Source organism: Chrysemys picta, chromosome 7 (assembly GCF_011386835.1).
Source record: "Chrysemys picta bellii isolate R12L10 chromosome 7, ASM1138683v2, whole genome shotgun sequence".
NCBI classification, from domain to species: domain Eukaryota; kingdom Metazoa; phylum Chordata; order Testudines; family Emydidae; genus Chrysemys; species Chrysemys picta.
In genome coordinates, this window is record NC_088797.1 from 59,885,419 (window position 1) to 59,907,436 (window position 22,018).

Below are 22,018 nucleotides of genomic sequence, written 5' to 3' on the forward strand. Positions count from 1 at the left end.
GTTTAATTTAAACCTGGTCCCAACCAATTTACACTAAACCAAAGAGCCACTCCTATACCAATATAAGCATCCACGTGGGCTTGCAATGGTTTTAACAGTAGAACCTGAGAGTTATGAACACCTTGGGAATGGAGGTTGTTTGTAAATCTGAAGTGTTCATAATTTTGAACAAAATGTTGTGGTTCTTTCAAAACTTTACAACCGAACTTTGACTTAATACAGCTTTGAAACTTTACTCTGCAGAAGAAAAATGCTGCATGTAACCATCTTAATTTAAATGAAACAAGCACAGAAAGTTTCTTGACAATTTTTTTTTTTTTTTAGACTTTCCCTTTTTAGTAGTTTACATTTAACAGTACTCTACTGTATTTGCTTTTTTTTTTGGGGGGGGGTCTCTGCTGCTGCCTGACTGCGTACTTGTGGTTCCAAATGAGTTCTAAGCTACTCACAATTCTTTTCAGCCTGACTTGTGATTTGTTTGTTTGGGTTGGCAGTACTGGACTTTCCTCAGTCAGAGCTGTCTGTTAGGTTATCCCAATGCAACTTTTTCACGTAGACAGGGCATAAGAGGGACGGTGCGAGATAGGATCATAGCATGAATCTCTCAAGTTTCAGACCAGGACAAACTAAAGCGTTAACATCACTGGTCGTAGTATGTAGTGTGACAGATTTAGATTATTGGCATTTAAAGACGACATGATACCCCCTGCTCCCCAAAAGTACATGTTACAATTCAAAAGAACAGCTGACTACTACGGAATCCCTTCCACATCTACACATAGTTCCCTTGGCTAGAGACATGCCAAACCCACATAGCTCCAGCTAGATTACCAGAAGCTGGGACAGTGACTGCATGGAACTAGGTTCATTCTTACACATGTTCAGCTGAGAACTTTGAAAACGAGAACTTTGAAAATCTCACCCTAGGTACCCAAGGATCCTAAGAACTGGGCATCACTGAAACTCAGAGAGTGTTGAGAATCCAACTCTCCCAGGCACCTCAAAAAATATCCCAGCCCTAGTGTACAAGAGGGATTTGGGCACAGTGGTTTGAAAACAGGCTCCTTGAGGAATCCTGCTGCAGATTCATTCTTCTACTAAGCTTTATGGAGGATGGTTTCCTTTTTCAATGTAGACGCATTTAATAAAAATTAAGATGAAGGTAATTTTTACAATAATAAATAAGAGCCTAGTTATTTTACCCAAATCTGTATTGATAAAACCCAAATCTACAATCCTGTAATTAAAAGAAAAATCTATTACTGCTGCTTAGAGTGGAAATATATTTTTAGTGCTTTAAAACAGATGAAGGCAGAGTTGGGATGGGAGGACAGGTATCTATAATAAAGAGGCTTCCTGGTCTGTTGGAAAATATCCAATAAATGTCAGAATCTTTCTGTGAACTCTTTGACACCCACTCCAGGGTAAGTCTGCTCTACAAGTTGCTAGATAGCAAAGTCTTGTCCTCAGGAAACATCTGAATCAGTGGGTGCACTGTTAATATCATGCTTCTATCTTATGTCTCATTGGTCATGACTAGTAACTCAATAGCCTGTTGAGGAACTGTGCAGATATAGCCACAAAAGCCAACAGTTGCTGCTCTAAGTAAGTCAGCTGACTCTAGCTTGTAACACACAAAGCAGTTATTTTTCTTATTTTCCTCCTGATTCTTAAATCTTATTAGAAATACAAGCGTTTCTTTTCACAATACCAACATTTTTCTGCATAGAACTGAGGCATGTATAAATGGGGGGGAGGGGAAGGGGAGGAAGAGAAAAGAGACAGTTTAGTTGCATCTCTCTGTAAATCAATTTTACACACACACACAAATGTACATTTTAAGTTTTCTGGGCAGTGCAGGTACCCAGGAGTTGTACAATCAAAGGTTAACAGGACCAGGGGTGAACCAAGAGTCTAAGATGGGTCAGGGAGGCTATTAAACATTAGTTTTAGGTCTATACAACTGGCCTTCCATTCCAAAAAAAATCATACAGCACTTCACAAGCTATGTACATACTGCATTGTTGCAATATGGTATCTCTGGGGTAGGGGTGGCAAAGCAGTTATTGATAGCATTCCTGCATGCTAATGGTGCAGAGCAAGTGGGAGGGATATTTAGCCCAAAGATCCCAGGGTCAAATCTGCTATCCTCTGAAGAGAGGCACATGATTTTCAGCATCAGTGTGGAGCTGCCTTTAAAGGTCTTTACTACACACAGGTCTTTTCAGTTAACTGCACTTTCCTTGATTTATCTACCTCAAAAAGAAGGGCTGAGTCAACCCAGCTGGGAGCTGAACTTGTGAATCCAAGGAATCTATTTCCAACGTGATTTTTGGAACGCCAAGCCATCCCTTCATTGCTTTTTATACTAGCTCCACTACTGGAGAAAGGGCATTGTGCAGAGAGAAACAAAATGCAGAACCTCACTTGAGCATTATGTTTGTGGATCAAGCCGGAAAGATGTTGTGGTAAGTTAGAGAGTTCCTCTCTCCTCACCTTCCAACAGCATCAATCCCATTTTTAGGGGGACATCTGTGCAGGAATCCACATGCCCCTCTACCCCACCAGTAACTAACCTCCTCGTCATCATCAAAGAGTCCCATCCCGCCACTGAAAAGGCCACCCTTCGAACCAAATGGCGAGAAGTCCTCATCAGTCAGCTTGGGGGGTTTGAAGATGTCATCCTCATCATCTAGAAACACAGGACACACATACTGCAAGAGAGCTGTTAACTGGGCCTATTTCTCTGCATTCTCAGGAAGGGAAACACGGAGAAGGGGCCAAATAACCACACATGCTCCATGGTAACAACCCTGTTTTGATTTTACAGATGCGCAGGGAACAATCAGCTTTGTCTACTCTATAGAAATTCTGACATTGCGCGCATATCACTGTTGCAACGAAGCATGAGATCTGTAGCAACTGGACCATGCCAAGTAAGATCATGTGTGAGCAGGAACTTCCTCTACACCCATTTCTACTCTTGCTTGGTGCAGACATAAACACAGGCTACTTTACTGGGGGGAGGAGGGATATCTCAGTGGTTTGAGCATTGGCCTGCTAAAAAAAACCCACAAAAAACCAACCTGTCAGGGACAGCACTTGGTCCTGCTAGTGAAGGCAGGGGGACTGGACTCGATGACTTTTCAAGGCCCCTTCCAGTTCTCTGAGCTATAGGTATATCTCTATACATACATACATACATACACACTCATATAAAATGAAGGATGCTAATTGATACAGTGCTGAAGGTCTGGAATATATCCCTTTATCCAGAAGATCTGACCCTCTGCCCCAAATTTGGAAGCAGAAGTTACAGAGCAGAGGAGGAAGCCCTACCGTCTGATGGAACTCTGACTTCCTTCTTTTCTTTCACAGTCTTCTTCGTTTTGATTTCTGCTGACAGGGCTTGGAGAAGAAAAGATGAAGAGGTCATTAAAAAGAGTCTCTTTACTCCTGTGATTTATTACCTGAGGCCAGTTTGCTATAAACGCATTTTAAAACAGAGTCAGAACAAGAGCCTATTTGTATATTTTTCTACATTGCACAGCTTCCTGAAGCAACCCTGCAAACTAGTTTTATGCCCATTGTTCAACTGAGTGAACATTTTCAGAGGTTGAGGTGAATAGAAATGTGTTTTTTTTATTACAGTAGCACTTAGAAACTTCATATATCAGGGCCCTGGGTCCAAAAGTATTAGATGGTGGTATATGTGGAAGATTCCTCTATTTTCATAAACAAGAACATTTTGCAAATTAAGCATGAAACTGACCAATCTAGTTTGACCCTTCAAGCTGAGCAAAGTAGTGGGAAAAATAAAAAACCAACAACAGGTGGTCTAAATGTCAAGAGTAAATAAGAGGCAAAAATGTTTTACAATCCGTCTCTATGGTGGGACTAACACCAGCAGCAAGAAATGTTTCTCAGAGTACAAGTGATATTGACAGGTTAGCTTTTATTTAAAAGCCTGAACACACTAAACCAGTAAGATATTTTGTTTCTCTCACTCTTAGAGCAGCCACAAAGGGAAGAGGCTAGTGGCCAGCGTCTCCCCCTAAGTCAGATGAAACAGCCAAACAATGTGCATTCACCAATGTGCAATTTTACACCATGCGGGGAAAAGACTAGGCAAAAATCCCCTTCCTGACCTAAACTGCAGGAAAGTGGAGAAGTGATTAGCCTGTTCCTGAATGGAGGATTCTACTGGTTCTCCCTACAAATTCCAACCTGACATTCATACCTACCCCAGGCCAGAACCCCTTTAGGATCCCATTGTCAAATGTTGTGTTATTAGAACATCATTGTCTGTATCATTTACTTGTCTTGATTGCAAGAGGACAGATGCATGCTATTTGCTTTCATGCAAAACGCACTCACACATCTGAGAATATTATTGCACTATTACAAAGAACTCCTCAAACAGCCTCAAGACCCTAGCGCTGCCCCACAGACATGTACTAAAGAGTAGCTTACAGGACTGCTCTTCATCTTGTTTGCTAGGCACATCCCCTTTGATCCGGGCTGCCAGCTCATCTGCAAACGACGTTGGTCTTTTCTTTTTCTGAGGGTACAACAAGGAGAAGGGAGAGAATACTGTATTCCTTTCAGTGAAGTCCTATTTTATGTCTCAACGAATGTTTGGCTCACCCCTTACTGGCAGAGATAAAAACATTACCCAAGGGGACAGCTCAGCAGCGCAAGCAACAGGTTTGGTACCTGTAAACACAGATACAGATGCCAGCAGAATCAATCAGCCCTTCATTCATCGGAGGCTAATCCACAGAGTTTCAACTTCATAATTGCATGGGATAGGAAGGGGGTTCAGATCAGACCCTTAGGGAAGGGAGCTCACGTCCTAGGACTGTGTGTAAGAGGAAGGGTTTTCTCCCAACATTCTGGGCTAAATCACTTCCCTTCCCCTATTAGCTGCCATGCTCCACACCAGAGGTAGCACTGCTTCAATAGGGCTATATGCTAACAGTTTGTGAAGCACTTTGGAATCCTGCAGGACAGAAAGTGTTATGCAAGTTTAAATTATCAGGTAATTTAATGGATCACAACAGGCGTCACAAGCTATTTCCAACTTGTCTTCAAGATTCTTAAAGCCGCCACCTTTTTTCTGGGCAGTCCCCGGAGTGAGAGACAGACAACATTTGCATGTAGGAGTGCAGTAATCTACTTTGCACAGCTTTAGAGGCTGCTCGGGAGCCAACCTGGGTCTCTGGCATCCCAAGAGGTACCATGAACAGGCAATAATGCTAGAAAGGAGCCTCAACAGTCTCTGCAAACACCCCATGCCAGAGAACTCTTAGCCATCACTGTGCTTGCTCATTTCCTCACTGATAGCATTGCAGTTCCTTCACACCCGCAAGAGGGAATCATGCCTCATTCCCACTGGCAGCAGTAATCCCTTACCAGCCTTGTGTTTTCTTCTAAGTCCTCTTCCTCTTTTTCAGAGTCACCAAAGAGGTCACACCCATTCTCCTCTTCCTCCTCATCACTCACCAATGTCCTTCTCTGAGAAGCAAGAACACAAGTCGTTGTCTGTTACAGCTAAGAAGAGAAAGGCCAGCTGACTGAACTGAATTTGCTTACAGGAACATTCAACTAGTTTTAGGGGTATGATTTTTTTGGGAGTGGGGATGACAGGGAAGAAAGTGTCCTAAGCCCCAAGTTATGTTGCATATTCTCCCTGACCCAGCACTAACAGACAGTTCCTCCAGTTGACTAAAGGGAAGAGAGATAACAAAGAATCTGATTAGGACAGTATCCTCACCATTACACATACACCCCTCCCACCTCTGTTTCTACCTTCCCTTCTGCTTCATCCCCTATTTACTTTGCCTTTTCTGTTTTATCTGAGACACTGTGCATTTCTGAAGGTTTGGACTTGAACTGCAAGTGGGCTTTACTTCATTTTTAAAGCATTCACCCACTCCCCATACCACCCCCAAACCAAGGACCATTGGTCCAAACATGCTGAGCACACAAACAAGAGATCTGAAAGATGATGTGATTCGTGTTTTAACTTAGACTTTGAACAACTGTCCCTATAAAATCTTATCTCCCCTCCCTTGCATCTCCATTGCGTACAGCACATAGATACATTGATTCCCAGGCCAGAAGGGACTATTATGATCATCTAGTCTGGCCTGTAAAACGCAGCCAAAGAACTTCCCCAAAGTAATTCCGAGAGCAGGAATTTCAGAAAAGCACCCAATCTTGATTTAAAAATCAAACAGCCTTTTGTTCCATTCCACAGTACTTGCCCTTACTGGCTTTTGGTCATCCTCGCTTGGGTTTTCAAATTCATCATCTGATTCCTAGAATGCAAAAGTGATTTGATAGCATGACTGTGTGCACTGTCTTGTTTATGTGCCTAAGGTAGAATGCTTTAAAATTCCATGCCTGCAGCAGTTCTGACCGCCAAAACAGCCTACTGCACCTATTCAGCTTGCTTTCCGTCACTGAACCCAGCAGTCTAGTAACTAGTCACTACAGACCAGGACTGATGCGCAAGAGTTTTTAAGGCTTTGTTTTCAGAAAGGTGTTCAACATATTTTAACAGGAGTTTTAGTCTGGCTCAAAAGGAAAGCTCAAGTCTTACAAAATGCAGAAAGCAAAACTTTTCAGGAGCAGAGGAGAGCATGCTTCCACTAATTAGCATACAGCTGGTGCATGTAATGTACACATTACAGACACAGCTTGTCAGATGCAAAAGATTGATACAGTAAAGGTAAAAAACCACAAGTTATGGTTCACCATAATCAGTGGAGCTAAGCAGGTTTACAGAGTAAGCAGTGAATGGGGTTTCTGTTCATTTTCTGTCACCACACTGGATCATTGCATATACCTGCAACGCATGGGTAGCCACAGGAAGATTTAATTTTCTGTCATTTCAACACTAAGTGATTAGACTGAAAATATTCCAGCCAAATATGCCTTGCTCAATACAGGCAGCAAAATTAGAACTAGTGTCTCTTTATTGCTCTATTGAAAAGATTTTGTTTCAGGAAAAATTACTGCACAAGAACAGCAATGTGAAATATTTGTATCACAGTTAAAATATACAATTTAAAAGAGAGATTTAACCCTTTAGTGATGTTGGAGTGGAAAATGTCATTCTAAATAATGAGGCCATCATATTATTAAGAAGCCCAAGTGTTTATGCAAAAAATTATTTGGATCATAGCACAGCACCTAGGAGCTCCAGTCATGGGCCAGAACCCCACTATGCCAGGCATTGTACAAACAGAACAAAAATAGCCCCTGCCCCAACAAGCTTAAACAGCCAGTTATCGTCCCCTCTTACCTCGTCATCTTTTTCTTCACTGTCAATTACACTCCCACGATCACTGTCTACTGACCCTTCTGTTCAAACAGAAAAGAGAACTCAGTTCAGAGGCACAGTGACACATGCAGCTATCCAGCCTTCAGAACACAGACATCTAGCCTACAGCATCGTAAATGGAGAATTAAACACCATGTAAAGGAGATTGGTTTGAAAAGCACAGGTTACAATAATCCCTCCATTCCATGCCCACAAGCATCAGATCTTGTAAGCACTGAGCACTCAGTCACATTAAGCTCGACCAGTTCACGACAACATTTAGCTCTTAGCAAGTACCTGATATGGTGCATGCACGCCCCCCCTTAGTGCATCAGTCACCAAAATCACCAGCACACGACATAATCGACATAATCAGAGCCATTCACTTCAACATGAGCCATAAGCAATAAGCTAGGAACTAGTTACCAACATAAATAAGGCCATCGCCCGTACAAACCTTCACTAGAGAAATCCCCCAGCCCAACATCATCGCGTTCCATGAACAGCTGGGAGCCAATTAAATAAGGTAAAGGCCTATCAATATAGAGATCCTGTAAAGAGACAAAGAGGGTTGGGCTTTTGTTTATATCTCTATGCCATGGAGAAGACACTTTACAGTTCCTATTTCAAAACAACACCACACTCTTTTTTTTAAAAGAGCCCAACACTATGCAGACCATTAGTCACTATGTTTTAATCCCAAACCAGTTTTAGGTTCCAAATCAGGTGCTGAATAATGCTCATGAAGACTGGACGAATAGAAGTATTAGGCTGGAGTCCTGGGTCTAGGATTGACGGTTAGGGCTGTTATTTGTTGGTCCAATGGAGATCGTTGTCTATATCAATTAAACTGTCTCCAAACCCCATAAAAGAACGAAGAGTTCACATTCATTAAGACCCCCTCCCCACACAGAAATTGAATGTGCCCCCTCTCAAACCCATCAATATGAACTACCCCCTTGTACTTCAACATGCATCAGAAAACCCAAAGAAAAGGGCACAGGGCCTTTTTCTATGTACTCTTCGCAAGTACATAAAACTACTATCTGGTTGGCTCTAAGACACAGGAGCTAGCTACACAAATCCAGAGATAGCTCAGCAAGGGGCGCTGCTGCCTGCCACTTCAGCCCCAATCAATGGGCCCAATTCTGATGCAATTTGTATCAGTTTTACACCAGCATAACCAACTTGGCTGGTATTGCTCTCCACTTGCACTGGCGTACACGAGAAGATTCAAGCCCAATGCTCCCCACAATGGGTACGTCTTCACTACCCGCCGGATCCGCAGGTAGTAATCGATCTATTGGGGATCGATTTATCGCGTCTCGTCTAGATGCGATAAATCGATCCCCGGACGCACTCCCTGTCGAATCCGAAACTCAACCAGGGCGCGAGGCAGAAGCGGAGTCAACAGGGGAGCCGCGGCCGTCGATCCCGCACCGTGAGGACGCGAGGTAAGTCGATCTAAGATACATCGACTTCAGCTACACTATTCTCATAGCTGAAGTCGCATATCTTAGATCAATTCTCCCCCCGCCCTCCCCCCAGTGTAGACCAGCCCAAAGGCAGTTTCTTTACCTTTGGCTCCAGTATTAGTTCTACCCTTTCATTAGTTTCTTCCTCTTCAGAGTCTGAATTGCCTGCTTTGATGTCCAGCTGCTCAAATGCACTGTCCAGCACTTGAAACCCATAATTCACCGCTTCCTGGATTTTAGGAATCAAATCTGCTTCTTTTTGTTCCCGGGTTTTCTCCTTTAAATAACAGAAACACCATATTAGTGTTTAGTTTTAGTCAAAGTCATTTTCACTGTCAAACGTAACTGCAGGAGGTTAGCTCCAAATCAGCATGATTCCACTCTCAATACAGCTACCTTCAGATCTCTTGGTGGCATAGAGGTATGGTTTCCACCTCTGATGGTAGAGGTCATTGGTTCAACTATGCCATAGCAATGAGACTGAAAATTGCTGTCTCTCAGAGCTGTTTCACTATAGTTAAAATGACAAAAAAAACCTAGGTAAGCTTAAAATGGATAGAATTGAATACATCTTTTCATCAGATTAAATTCCATTTTACCAACCCCAAAATACAACAGATCTTTTAGCTTCCAAGTGCATTTAATTACCAAATGAAGAAAAGACTTCCTGGCTTTGCACCATTACAGGATGCCAGACACAATCCTGTGTCTAGTCACAACTCCAGGATTTGGGACGAGTGCTTAGCCTCCTACCCCTTTTGCTATAATTACGTGTTGCTCTTGGAAAACTAGAATTTAAGCTTGGCTACTGGACACAAGACACTGGGCTAGAAGTTACAATACACTAGTCATCCTCAAGAGTGCTCCTGAGTTCTTAGGGTTGTGAGACTCAAATCACCCAACAGGTGGAGGACTTGCAAGAGTAAACAAAATTCAGCCTCTAAGTTGCAAGTGCCTGAGAGTAAAAAAACAAAACGAAAACACAAAAACAAAACAACTTGTGTCTACTTCTGTTTTCCACAGCTCCAAACACACAGTCATCACTCATAAGAATATAAGTTATCTAACCTGTTCTGCTTTGTCTCCTATTTCAGTTTTGGGAATAGATTCTTCTACTTCTTCATCATATACTCTCTATGGATTCAAGAGAATTGATTCAAATTAATATAACATTCTGCTGCAGCTGGTGAAAAAAACACATACTGTCCACAAAGTATAGAAAAATTAACACATTGACTCTCTATTCCCACTACATTTCCAGGAAATAGAAACAATACGATCATTTATATCGGAGAGATTCAGCATGATGCTATTTTAGAACTGTCTAATGCATACACACCTCTACCCAGATATAACGCTGTCCTTGGGAGCCAAAAAATCTTACCGCGTTATAGGTGAAACTGCATTATATCGAACTTGCTTTGATCCGCCAGAGCGCGCAGCCCCGCCCCCCCGGAATGCTGCTTTACCGTGTTATATCCGAATTTGTGTTATATCGGGTCGCGTTATATCAGGGTAGAGGTGTATTTAAAAAACACGTATTAATTTAGCATTAGAAGATTGGGCATTTTTTCCTACAGTTTAGTAGAAAATATTTTGTACTTCTATAGCACCTTTCATAGGAGAATCGTAAAAATTTTATGAATAGGGTTGGGTGTTTGTTCTAAAAATAACTAGTCAATTGACAGATCAAATATCACAAATGGTCAAATTTTAAAAGCACTAATTTATTAGAACAGTAACAAAAGAAAAGACAGTAACCTTTTCCATAACTGGTGTTCTTCGAGATGTGTTGCTCATGTCTATTCCACAGTAGGGGTGCGTGCTCGCCACGTGCACCGGTGCCAGAAGTTTTTCCCTTAGCAGTACCCGTAGCGGAGCGCCCCAGTGACCCCTGGAGTGGTGCCTCCACAGCACGGTAAACGGGACGCTGCACGCGCCCCCCCCCACCACCCTCAGTTCCTTCTTGCCAGACAGCTCCGACAGAGGGGAACATGTGGAATAGGCATGAGCAACACATCTCGAAAAACACCAGTTATGGAAAAGGTAACTGTCTTTTCTTCTTCAAGCGATTACTCATGTGTATTCCACAATAGGTGATTCCAAGCTATATCTGTTGGAGGTGAGTAGGAGTTCACAAATTCTCAGGATGGAGCACAGCCCTGCCAAACCTGGCATCCTCCCTGGTTTGGGAGACGATCGCATAATGCGAGGTGAAAGTGTGAACTCAAAACCATGTAGCAGCCCTACAAATGTCCTGGATGGGGACATGGGCTAAAAAGGCAGCCGATGAGGCCTGCGCCCGAGTCAAGTGCGCCTTCACAATTGGTGGTGGACAGATTCCCACCAGGTCATAACAGCTACGGATGCACGAGGTGATCCAGTTGGAGAGCCGCTGAGTGGAGATCGGCCGACCTTTCATGTGCTTGGCCGAGGCGATGAACAGTTGCGAGGACTTTCTGAACAGCTTAGTCCGCTCCAAGTAGAAAGCTAGAGCCCATCTCACATCCAGCGTGTGGAGGTGGCGCTCACTGGACGCATGAGGTTTGGGGCAGAGGACCGGCAGAAAAATGTCCTGACCCATGTGATAGGCGGAGACCACCTTCAGGAGGAACGAAGGCTGTGGGTGGAGCTGGACCATATCTTTATGAAACACCGTGTATGGGGACTCGGAGGTCATGGCCCTGAGTTCTGAGACCCGCCTAGCCAACATGATTGCAACCAGGAAGGCCACCTTCCACGAGAGTTGTGACCAGGAGCACGTGGCTAGCAGCTCAAAACGGTGGCCCCCGTGAGACGGGCCAACACCAGGTTTAGGTCCCACTGCAGGACCGGGGGCCTAACATATGGGGCCCCTTAAGGAATTGGCCAGTCATAGCATGGGAGAATACCGTATGGCCCTGCACCGGCGGATGGAAGGCTGATATGGCCGCCAGGTGCACCTTGACTGACGAGGGCACCAGGCCCTGGGCTCTAAGGTGAAGGAGATAGTCCATAATAAGGTGGATCGGGGCAGCCACCAGGGAAATGCCCCCAACTCATCCGCCCATCTGGAAAACCGAGATCACTTTGCCAAGTAGGATCGGCGTGTGGAGGGCCACCTGCTTTCTAGGAAGACATGCTGAACCCCTTCCGAGCACGTCCTTTCCTCCCTACCTAGCCATTGAGCAGCCATGCTGTGAGGTGGAGTGCCGCTAGGTTGTGGTGGAGGAGGCGGCCCTGGGAGAGCAGGTCCAGGCAGGATGGCAACAGCCATGGCAGGGCGACCGCCAGGCCCGTGAGGGTTCCGTACCAATGCTGCTTGGGCCATCCTGGGGAAATCAGAAGGACCCAGGCCTTGTCTAACTTTATCTTTTCTAGGACCTTGCCGATCAGCAGGAACAGGGGAAAGGCATAGAGAAACTTGCTTGACCAGGACAGGAGGAAGGCATCGGAGATAGCACCCCGTCCCAGGAACCACGGAGCAGAACTGGGGACAGTGACGGTTCTGCCGAGTCGCGAACAGGTCCACCTGGAGAGTTCCCCACACTTGGAAAAGTCTGTGCACCACCTCTGGGTGGAGAGACCACTTGTGCTGAGAGGAGAAGTCCCTGCTCAAGCGATCCACCTGCGCATTCCGGGCACCCGGTACATGGAAGGCCTGTAGGCAGATGTTGTGGGCTATAGAAAAGTCCCACAGCCTGAGGGCTTCGCAGCAGAGGATCAGGCCCCGCCTTGCGTGTTGATATAGAAGATCAAGGCCGTGTTGTCAGTGAGGACCCTGACCACCCAGCCCTCCGGGTGCGAGCGGAAGACCATGCACGCCAATCTTACCGCCCTGAGCTCCTTGATGTTTATGTGGAGGGTCAGATCCTGAGCTGACCACAGACCTTGGGTCTGAACGTTCCCCACATGGCCCCCCCATCCCAGGTCTGACGCGTCGGACACCAGCTCCAGCAACGGGGCCCTGCCCCTGAACGGGATCCCATAGAGCATGTTTCTTGGGGAGGACCACCACCGTATGGAGGCGATCACTGGCTTGGGCACTGTGAGGACTTTGTCCATCCTGCCCCTGGCCTGGGAGAACTCCAAGGCCAACCAGAGCTAGAGGGGCTTCATCCTGAGTCTGGCGTGACAGACCACATACGTGCACGCCGACATGTGACCCAAGAGCTGGAGGCACACTCTTGCAGTTGTCACCGGAAACCTTGTGACCGTGTCGATGAGCCCCTTCATGGTCTTGAACCTGTCCGGTGGGAGGGAGGCTTTGACCGACGAGGTGTCCAGGACCACCCCAATAAACTCTATGCGGTGTACCAGGACTAACGTGGACTTGGTGTTGTTTACCAACAGGCCCAAAGTGGTGTACGTGGACAGAAGGAGCGCCACGTGTTCCCGCACCTGCGACCAGGAGCTGCCCTTCCCTTATCTGGACAACTAGTTGGTTAAGATCTGGACCCCCCCGGCGCCTGAGGTAGGTCGCCACCACCGACATACATATCATGAATGTCCTGGGGGCAGTGGACAGGCCAAATGGGAGGACCGTAAATTGGTAGTGTTCCTGCCTCACCATGAAACAGAGGAAGCGTCTGTGCCCCTCAAATATATGAATGTGGAAGTACGCGTCCTGCAGATCAAGGGCGGCGTACCAGTCCCCGGGATCCAGGGAGGGGATGATGGAGGCCTGGAAGACCATGCGGAACTTGAGTTTCACCATGTACTCGTTCAGGCCTCACAGGTCCAAGATGGGCCTGAGCTCCCCTTTGGCCTTCAGAATAAGGAAATAACGGGAGTAGTACCGCTTGCCTTTGAACTCCCCCGATACCGCTTCCACCACTCCTAGGCCCAGGAGCCGCCCCACCTCCTGCTAGAGCAGAGCCTCGTGCGAGGAGTCCCCCAGAAGGGATGGGGCAGGGGGTGGTTGGGCGGAGAGGAAGTAAACTGGAGAGTGTAGCCCCGGGAGATGGTGTTGAGGACCCATCGGTCCGAGGTCAGCCACGACCACTCTGGGAAGAAAGCACACAACCGATTGGAGAAGGGAAGCTTTATTGAGGGTGGATCCTTGAGAACTGGCAGGGTGCCCCGGGGCATCCCATCAAAGCCGCCTTTTCCTGGCTTGCTTTCCCTTGGAGGACCCAGGCTGGGGGGCAGGCCGAAACAGCTTCTGTGGGCACCTCTTATAGTCCCACAACTTCTTATAAGCAGTCTTGTATTTTGACTGGGTGGCCTGAGCGGGAGTCTGCTGCAGCTTGAACTTAAGTTTAGCTGGAGCCAGAACAGAGACCCAGAGTCTGGAGAGTCGTGCGGGAGTCTTTCAGGCCATGCAGCTTTGTATCCATTTGTTTTGCAAACAGAGCTTTGCTGTCAAACAGGCGGTCCTGCAGGGAGGTCTGCGCCTCATTGGACAGCCCAGAGAGTGAGAGCCAGGACGCCCTTCTCATGAACACTGTGGAGGCCATGGACTGTGCGGCCATGTCCACTGCATCCGAAGCTGCCTGCAGGGTTGCCCTGGCGGCCGCTGTGCCCTCCTCCACCAGTGCTTTGAACCTCTTCCTGTCGCACTCCTGGGGGGAGGGGGGAGTCCTCGAACTTGGGCAGGGAGACCCACAGATTGAACTCCTACTGGCCCAGGAGAGACTGGTGGTTCGCCACCCGTAACTGGAAGCTCGAGGACAAATAAATTTTTCTTCCAAATGAGTCCAGCCTCCTTGAATCTTTATTTTTCAGGGTAGGGGCTGGTTGACCCTGCCATTCCCTGTGGTCGACCGACTCGACCACCAGGGAGTTAGGAGCAGGGTGGGTGTATAAGTGTTCATGCCCCTTGGCAGGTACAAAATACTTGCATTCCACTCTCTTTAGGGATGGGGGCCAATGAGGCTAGGGTTTGCCACAGGGCATTTGAAATTTTCGCCACCCCTTCGTGGAGAGGCAAGGCCACCCTGCCCAATGCTGAGGAGGACAACATGTTAAACAGGGAGTCCGAGGGCTCCTCCATCTCCTCTGCTCGGAGGTGGAGGCTTGATGCTACCCTTTTTAAAAAGTTCTTGGTGGGCCCTAAAGTCCTCCTGTGGGACAGAGGGAGGAGGGGTCATAATCGCCTCATCCAGGGACGGTGAGGAGGCCGGTGCAGTACTTTGAGTGTCCACCGGCACTGGAGGGTTCACCACCTGATTGGTCTCTGGGCATGGTGCCAAGGATGTACATCCCACTGACTCTTTCCTCGGAGGTCTGGAGAGGGAGGCCGAAGGTCCTTCCGAGGCCATGGAGCGAGCCTCCACCAGGGGCCGCGTCGGGGGCCACAGTGCCCACTGGTACCATTGGCCTGGCCACGGGGCCCGATGCCACTGCACCTGCTGTGGCACCGGCGGGGCCAGATGTTCGGCCTGGCTGGCCTGGCCCATCGATGGACGGCTACAAAGGGAGGCTAGGCTGACATATGACCTGCCGCTGTTCCTGGACTGGGAGGAGGAGCAGCAGCACCGGGAGGGATGCCGACCACAGGACCGCGATCCCGACATGGAGGACTGGTACAGTCGGTAACAGCTGCTCCGCGATCAACTCCGCTGGGTGGGCCCGCAACAGCAAGACGCCAGCGATTGATGCCCAGGGCTTCGGAGGCGGTGCCGTGGCGGGGTCCTGGAGCATGACACCAAACGGGAACGACGTCGACATTCGTGCCATGACTGGCTGCGATAGTCCCTCTGAGACTAGGAACTTTGGCATCGTCTGCCTCGGTCCCATCGGTGTTTGCTCCGAGGCGGAGCGGTGCAGAGAGTCTTGGTCAGAAGGAACTCAACCAGACAGCCTGGTGGGCATTGAGGGCGATCCACGTGGACTTTGCCCTGAATGGCTGCTGGACGGTGAACGGTGTCGGGAATGTTCCCTCGACTGAGACTGGTACTGTGCCAGGGGTGACTGTGGAGATCCCAGAGGCGGCTTGCCTCTGGAGTGCGGGGCAGACATTGGCGGTGCTCCTGGTACCAGCATGGACATAATATCCCGGGTCGCCTGCAAGGCCTCCGGTGTGGAGGGCATCCAGACATCCAGGGAGGCCTGCTCCGAATGGGCCGGGCTACTCCACTCGACTTGAGTCGGAGGCCTAGAGGCCATTGGGGATCAAGGACTGCCTGACATGGGTTTAGCCCCTGTCCTGGGTTTACTTCAGTTCCGCAGCGAAGAAGGCCTCTTCCTAGCCTTCTTGACATGCCCCATGGTCGGGGAGCGGTGCCGATTAGTCGCTGGCGCCGATTAGTCGCTGGCGCCGAAGGGTCACCGCGCACCAACACCGCAGTGCCAACTCGGGGCGGCATGCCGGAGCTGGGGTCAGCGCTGATTCCATCAGAATAGCCCTGAGCCTAATGTCCCTTTCTCTCTTGGTCCGAGGCTTAAATGACTTGCAAATCTTGCAGCGATCACTGAGATGGGTTTCCCCAAAAAGCGCAGTCTGCGTGCAGATCACTCAGTGGCACAGATCACCTACAAGTGTCGCATGACTTAAAACCTGGGGCACGCCCCAGCCCGGGCGCTCTAGCTAAACTAAACTAACTAATTACCGGTACCATACACTGAACGAACAAGCAGTTTTGGGGACGAGCTACAGCAAAGCTGGAGCAGAACCGTTCCGAAGCACCTTCACTGGCGGCAAGAAGGAACTGAGGATGGGGGGAGTGCGCAGCACCCCTTATACCGCACCATGGAGGCACCACTCCAGAGGTCGATGGGGCTCTCCCCCTACGGGTACTGTTAGGGGAAAACTTCTGGCACTGGTGCACGTGGCGCGCATGCACACCTACTGTGGAATAGACATGAGCAATCCCTTGAAGAAGAATAAGACTTTATAGTCTCCAATAGGCTTAGCCTTATCTGCTTATGCCTAATTACAAAAAACAAGTTACTTAACTGATTTACTTTAACTCAGAAAAATGCAAAACACAGTAAGGTGAAGTTCTAAAAACAGGAATGATTATTACCTTTTTTTAAGCAATGTCAGCTTCACATTTAAATGTGAACTGATTCAAGAATGAACAGTTACAAAAGAAAAATATTAAAGTTAAATCTTTTCTCTCTGTGTTGGGAAAGAAATTTTAATAACTGAACCCTCCTCTCCCTCGTCCACTCTCTTCAGAATTAATTTCTGCATGTTTGTGTAGTCATTTTACACTGTAAATTCTTCAGGCAAAGACTGTCTTAATTTACTGAATGTGCTTTGTAAGTCATCAAGTAAAGATATATCCTACATACAATGTTTGTTCTAGAAGATTCCAGCCAATCAAGATGCTCAACTTCAATTTGTTCACCTTCTTCCTCCAACAGGTGGCATTAGCATGTAGTAAAGTGAATAATCAAGACATCTAAATAGGCTTGTCATCCATTGGCACTATGATGCAATCAAAAAGGTAGGCTGATGCCGACATCAAGACACTTGCTGGAATACATGACCGTGGTCAAATAAGGGATGGTCAATTGACCAGCTTGCCAAACCTAGCTATGAACATCTGGTAAGATGTTAAACTGGTTCACAGATTAGTAACTGAAGCACAGAAAAGTTAGGCCAAAGGTATTAGAAGCGGCCCCCGATTCCAAGTACTTCAATTTTTGGGCAACTAACTTGAGACAATTTGGACCAGATTTTCAAAGACATTGAGCACCCATAATATCTTTTAAATGTCGTACACAGCAGCATTGTGATGCAGCACAACACAGCTAGGTATCACAGTATCTAAAGATACCAAGGGCCTGATTCTCCACTGCCTTGTCCTTGTACAAAGGCCCTTACAGGAATAAAGTATCTCTATTTTATGAAAGCCCAGCACAATCAGAGTACAATGTTGATCAAGGCAAAATATCTGCCAGTGTGCACAACACTTCAGAATGCCTAAAGAAATTAAAGCCATTCATTGCTATAGCATTACTCGTTAAGTAGAAGTTTAGTGTGTAACGCCAACATTTTTCACATCCAACTTCTTACTGTACTGAAACACTGATGTTCACATATACGAGCACCAATACAGTCATTATGTCACAGCAAATACTTTCTTCTAATAAACAGCTATAGGTACAGACAATTGTCTTCAAACCATCAGCTCTGATATTTTACAGCACCTGCTTTTACTATACCATAATGAAGACATTACAATTGTGCAGAGCTTCCAAAATGACCTGTGAAGTCACCCAAGATGTGATTACTACAGCTGCAGTACTTGGAAAGGTGCTGCAGGCCTATCATACAGAATTCACTGAGCAACTCCAGCCTGTTCTCCACAAGGTGGATAACACTGTTTTATTTACATTCGTTTTGAATGTTAGAGACTTTTCCTCTTCCCCTCTCAGATGCCCCCTTCTAACCTGCCCCTCATGGCCCATAAGCCCCTACAAACACAGACCCAGAGCCTCCCTGAGCCCTTAAGGGGGGGAGCCCCTGAGATCATAGACACAAGAGCCTCTGCCCTCCCTCCCACCATGAGCCCCTATACACACAACCCATCCCCTGCTTCCCACACTCTTACCCCTCACTGCCGGTGAGCCTTGGGTCCCTGATGCCAAGAGAATCATAAGCCTCAGCCACATTGAGGACCTGGCTCCCTGAGGCCCAGCATGCCTGAGCAGTACCTGGGTGCCATGCTGGCAGCACTCCTACCATGTGACCTACGAGCCCATTGTTACGTGGCTGCCGGTGCTGGTACTGTCATGCATTCATGCAAGCTGACAATCGCAGTGTGCCAGGGTTTTGATTCTCTCTTTCCACCCCTCGCCCCCCCAACACTTTAGCAACACTTACTTACATTTTCTACCCCCCCCCCTTTTTTTCCCCAAAGGTCTCATACACACCCCACCCCTCCCAGTACAGTAGTCTGTCATGATCCCCCTGGGATTCATGACATACAGTTTGGGAAATGCAGGTTTAGCAGAACCAAATGCTTGTATGAACACTGTCCCTATTAACAGTATATCAAGAGATACATTCAGATAGGTCAGTGATTCTTAACCTTTACAGCAGCCTGCACCCTTTTGGTTCTCAAAAATATGTTCTTGCACCCCTTATCAAAAATCATTGAAGTAGGTCAGTTCTTTAAACCTAGATATATCTTAACTATAGAATGAAAGAGATTGAAATTAAAATAAATATATAATTCTCAGTTAAAATTTAACAGCGTAATCATTAAAAATGTATAATGTTAATACATAGGTTTGATGAAACAAAGTAGTTGTACTTACGTGCCTGTGCTTAATTTGTGTTTTTGATGATTTACCTTCTAAAAAAATCTGGCATGTCTTGCACCCCCAGAAAGGGCATCTCGCACCCCCAGGGGGTGCGTGCACCCCAGGTTAAGAACCACTGAGATAGGTGATCATCTCAAAAAACTCTACATTGCTTTTCAGATCAGCCTGTGGAAGTCTCCCAGATTAACGAAGTCTCCTTATAGGACATTTACAACTGGACTGAACAAGACACTAAAAAAACACTGTGGAGAACAATCAGATATGGGCTCTCTCAGCCACTCTCAATGGACAGGGGCTGTGACCCAGAAGTGGATCACAAGGAGATGCCCCTTATGTCAGACTTCAGGCAGCTGAGACTGAAAAACCAAAAGAAATCCCCTGGTTGCTAGGACCCAGCAGGCACCAGGATAAGGAAGGGAAGGTGCTATTCATAATAGTGTAAAGAAGCCAGAACTACAAACTTGCCTAATATTTCTGGCATAATTTAGAGAAGTGACTTCTGAACAGACAAAATCATCAGAAACAATACATCATTCTACCAATAGTTATAGGATTGCCAAACAAAAATGAACAAACAATAGAGATCCCGGAGAAATGCTCTCTATTTTAACATACTCCAAATTATATCACTTGCTTCTAACCCTGTTAGATCCTGGTGCACTCACATTTTCAATGAACTGTGTGTTGGACAACATAAGAAAGTCATTGAAGACATTACGCAGGCGACTGTCTGTGGCTTTTGTTTCATGAATCAGTCCGTCTACTTGCTTTTTAATTTCATGCGTCCTGGAGATGGTCTGCTGGGAAAACTCTTGCAGAAAATGCAGAAGCTATTTACAAAACACATAAGAGTGGTGTTTAATTTCAGATAACTTTAGTCACAATAAAAAGGCCAGGGCTAGTCATTCAAGTGAATTAAAAATGGGAAAGTGACAAAAGAAAGATCTTTTAGACTGGAGAACTCCTGACTCAAGTTACTAATACTCTAAATGTTCTTGTGATTCCCCCAACCCTCCATTATTTTTGTAGTTTATTTTTTTGCAGTTCACACAGGGCCAGCGCATAAAACAAGAGAGTATTAAAATAGCAGAAACCACCACTGATTTGCTGAGGGGTTGGATTTAAAGTGGCATCACATCTCTCTCCTTTCACCATGGCCCCCCCACCTGGCACTAGTTGCACTATGATTCCATGAGGACTTGATGTGACACAGGGAAGTGAGGGGAAAGCCCAGGATGACAGCTGTCTGCAGCACTATTCTGGATGTGCTGCCAACCTGAGAAATTTCTGAAGGTATTTAACGCTGAACCTGTCACTACCGGTACATGCGCTGAACAGGTGGGAGGAGAAGAAAGTCACAGAGGGGACTAGGAGGAGTAGGGTGAATGGGGAGATGGGAAATTCTAGAGCTCTCAGGACATCCGTGGGTTGCCCCCTCCCCAATCCACAGGAAAGGTGGCCCTCAGTTTGGAGAGTGAGACCAGTTTCATTTTCTGTTTGTATTTCCAGAGGGGCCGGGGGGGGAAGAGATTTCCCAGCTCTTGGGCACTAGCACCCTAGTGCCATGTTTGGGTTTCCAGTCTGCAGGGAGAGGTCCACATATTCAAGAATCCACACAGCATAGGAGAAACACACCCCTCATTAGAGCCAGTTGCCCAAAGAGCCCCACTGCCAGCTTGTATATGACCCCCCCAGACCCATGAGCCAACCCCTACTTTTGCAGCTAGCTTTGTGGAACACAGCTGGCTCAGCCTTTGGGCCCCCCCCCCCCACCACAAGCACCCCACTACTCCCAGCTGCCAATACCCTCCCGACTGCACTCACTAGAGTGGGGTATAGGCTGCCTGAGGATAGCCCCCTTCGCAGGGGGCCAGCAAGTAACAGGCCAGGCCCCCACAGTGGGGCAATGAGAAACACCTGGGGAACAGCCCCCTGGTGCTGCCACAGCATGGGGAGAGGGAAACAGGTGCCAGGAGAGGCTAAGGAGGGCCCAGAGGCTGAGAGCAAGTCCAACTGTAGAATCATTTCTCCCACAACCCCTCACCAGCCCCCCCCATAGCTACCTTCACCACCTCCTGCCAGACCTCCACCAGTCCCCATAGCTCCCTTCACCTCCCCCCACCATTCTCCCCTTCACCCCCATAGCTCCCTTCACCTCCCCCTTCACTCCCATAGCTCCCTTCACCTCCCCGCACAAGTCCCCCAGCACCCACACCTGCCCATTAGCGCCTTCATCAGCCGCCCACCAGCTACCCCAGCTCCCTTCAGCTCCCCCTTAACTCCCGCCTCCAGCCTCCCTTCACTCCCGGCCCCCCGGGAGCCGCGCCCATGGCCCCGAGCCGCCACCCAACGCTCACGCCGGCGTCAGCTGCCAGCGACCAGCTCTGGCTGCCCTTGCGGATCTCGTCCAGGGCCCAGGCCCGCTCCCAGACCGGCTCAGCGCGCTCCATGGCAGAGCCCTGCCTGCGCTGCGCTGCGCCCCGCCCAGCCGTCAGCTGAGCCCGATCATGTGATCCGCCCCACCACGTGGTCCAGCAGCCGCCGCCGCTGCTTCTGGTTACTGGATAGATGACCTTCAGCCCCGCCCCCGGGGTCACTGACCCCGCCCCTTCCCCCGCCGAGCGCACTGCACCCACGCTGACCTCCCCTCCCGTAGGGGCTTATCCACCCCAGGCCCTGCAGGGCTGATCCTCCCCCACCCCCCGCCAAGGGATCACAACCCCTCTCCCACACTCACTCACCCTCCCCGCCCTGCCACCGGGGATTACTGACACCCTGCAGACTGCTGGGGTTCATCCACCCCCTGCATTCACCTTCCACCAGGACTCTTTCACCTGGCACATCCCAGCTCCCCTTACAGTTGACAACTTTCCAGTCACACAAAATGGAACACCATAGCCCCGCCCCTTCCCTGAGGCCCGTCCTGCTCACTACATTCCCTCTCACTCCTTGGCTTGCTCTCCCACACCCTCACTGGGCTGGGGCAGGGGATTGAGATGTGGGAAGGGGTGAG

General features: G+C 47.9%; 1 protein-coding gene across 27 annotated transcripts in view; it reads right to left on the reverse strand.

Moving 5' to 3' along the window:
* WASHC2C (WASH complex subunit 2C) overlaps positions 1–21,562 on the reverse strand; it is a 96,680-nt gene extending 75,118 nt beyond the window's left edge. For 7 of the 27 annotated variants that reach the window (XM_065553321.1, XM_065553317.1, XM_065553313.1 and 4 more), the window contains exons 1-11: positions 21,363–21,536; positions 19,671–19,835; positions 9,874–9,939; positions 8,909–9,082; positions 7,788–7,881; positions 7,313–7,371; positions 6,276–6,323; positions 5,416–5,517; positions 4,474–4,561; positions 3,340–3,408; positions 2,577–2,692 (exon numbers count right to left, since the gene is read on the reverse strand). In XM_065553321.1, the coding sequence (XP_065409393.1) occupies positions 2,577–2,692; positions 3,340–3,408; positions 4,474–4,561; positions 5,416–5,517; positions 6,276–6,323; positions 7,313–7,371; positions 7,788–7,881; positions 8,909–9,082; positions 9,874–9,939; positions 19,671–19,835; positions 21,363–21,455 (1,074 nt within the window). In that variant the 5' untranslated portion in view covers positions 21,456–21,536. Of the gene's footprint in view, positions 1–2,576; positions 2,693–3,339; positions 3,409–4,473; positions 4,562–5,415; positions 5,518–6,269; positions 6,324–7,312; positions 7,372–7,787; positions 7,882–8,908; positions 9,083–9,201; positions 9,317–9,873; positions 9,940–19,670; positions 19,836–21,362 lie in introns of all 27 variants that reach the window. The other 20 variants (XM_065553332.1, XM_065553331.1, XM_065553328.1 and 17 more) reach the window with 7 other exon arrangements.
* Between the last annotated feature and the right edge of the window lie 456 nt (positions 21,563–22,018).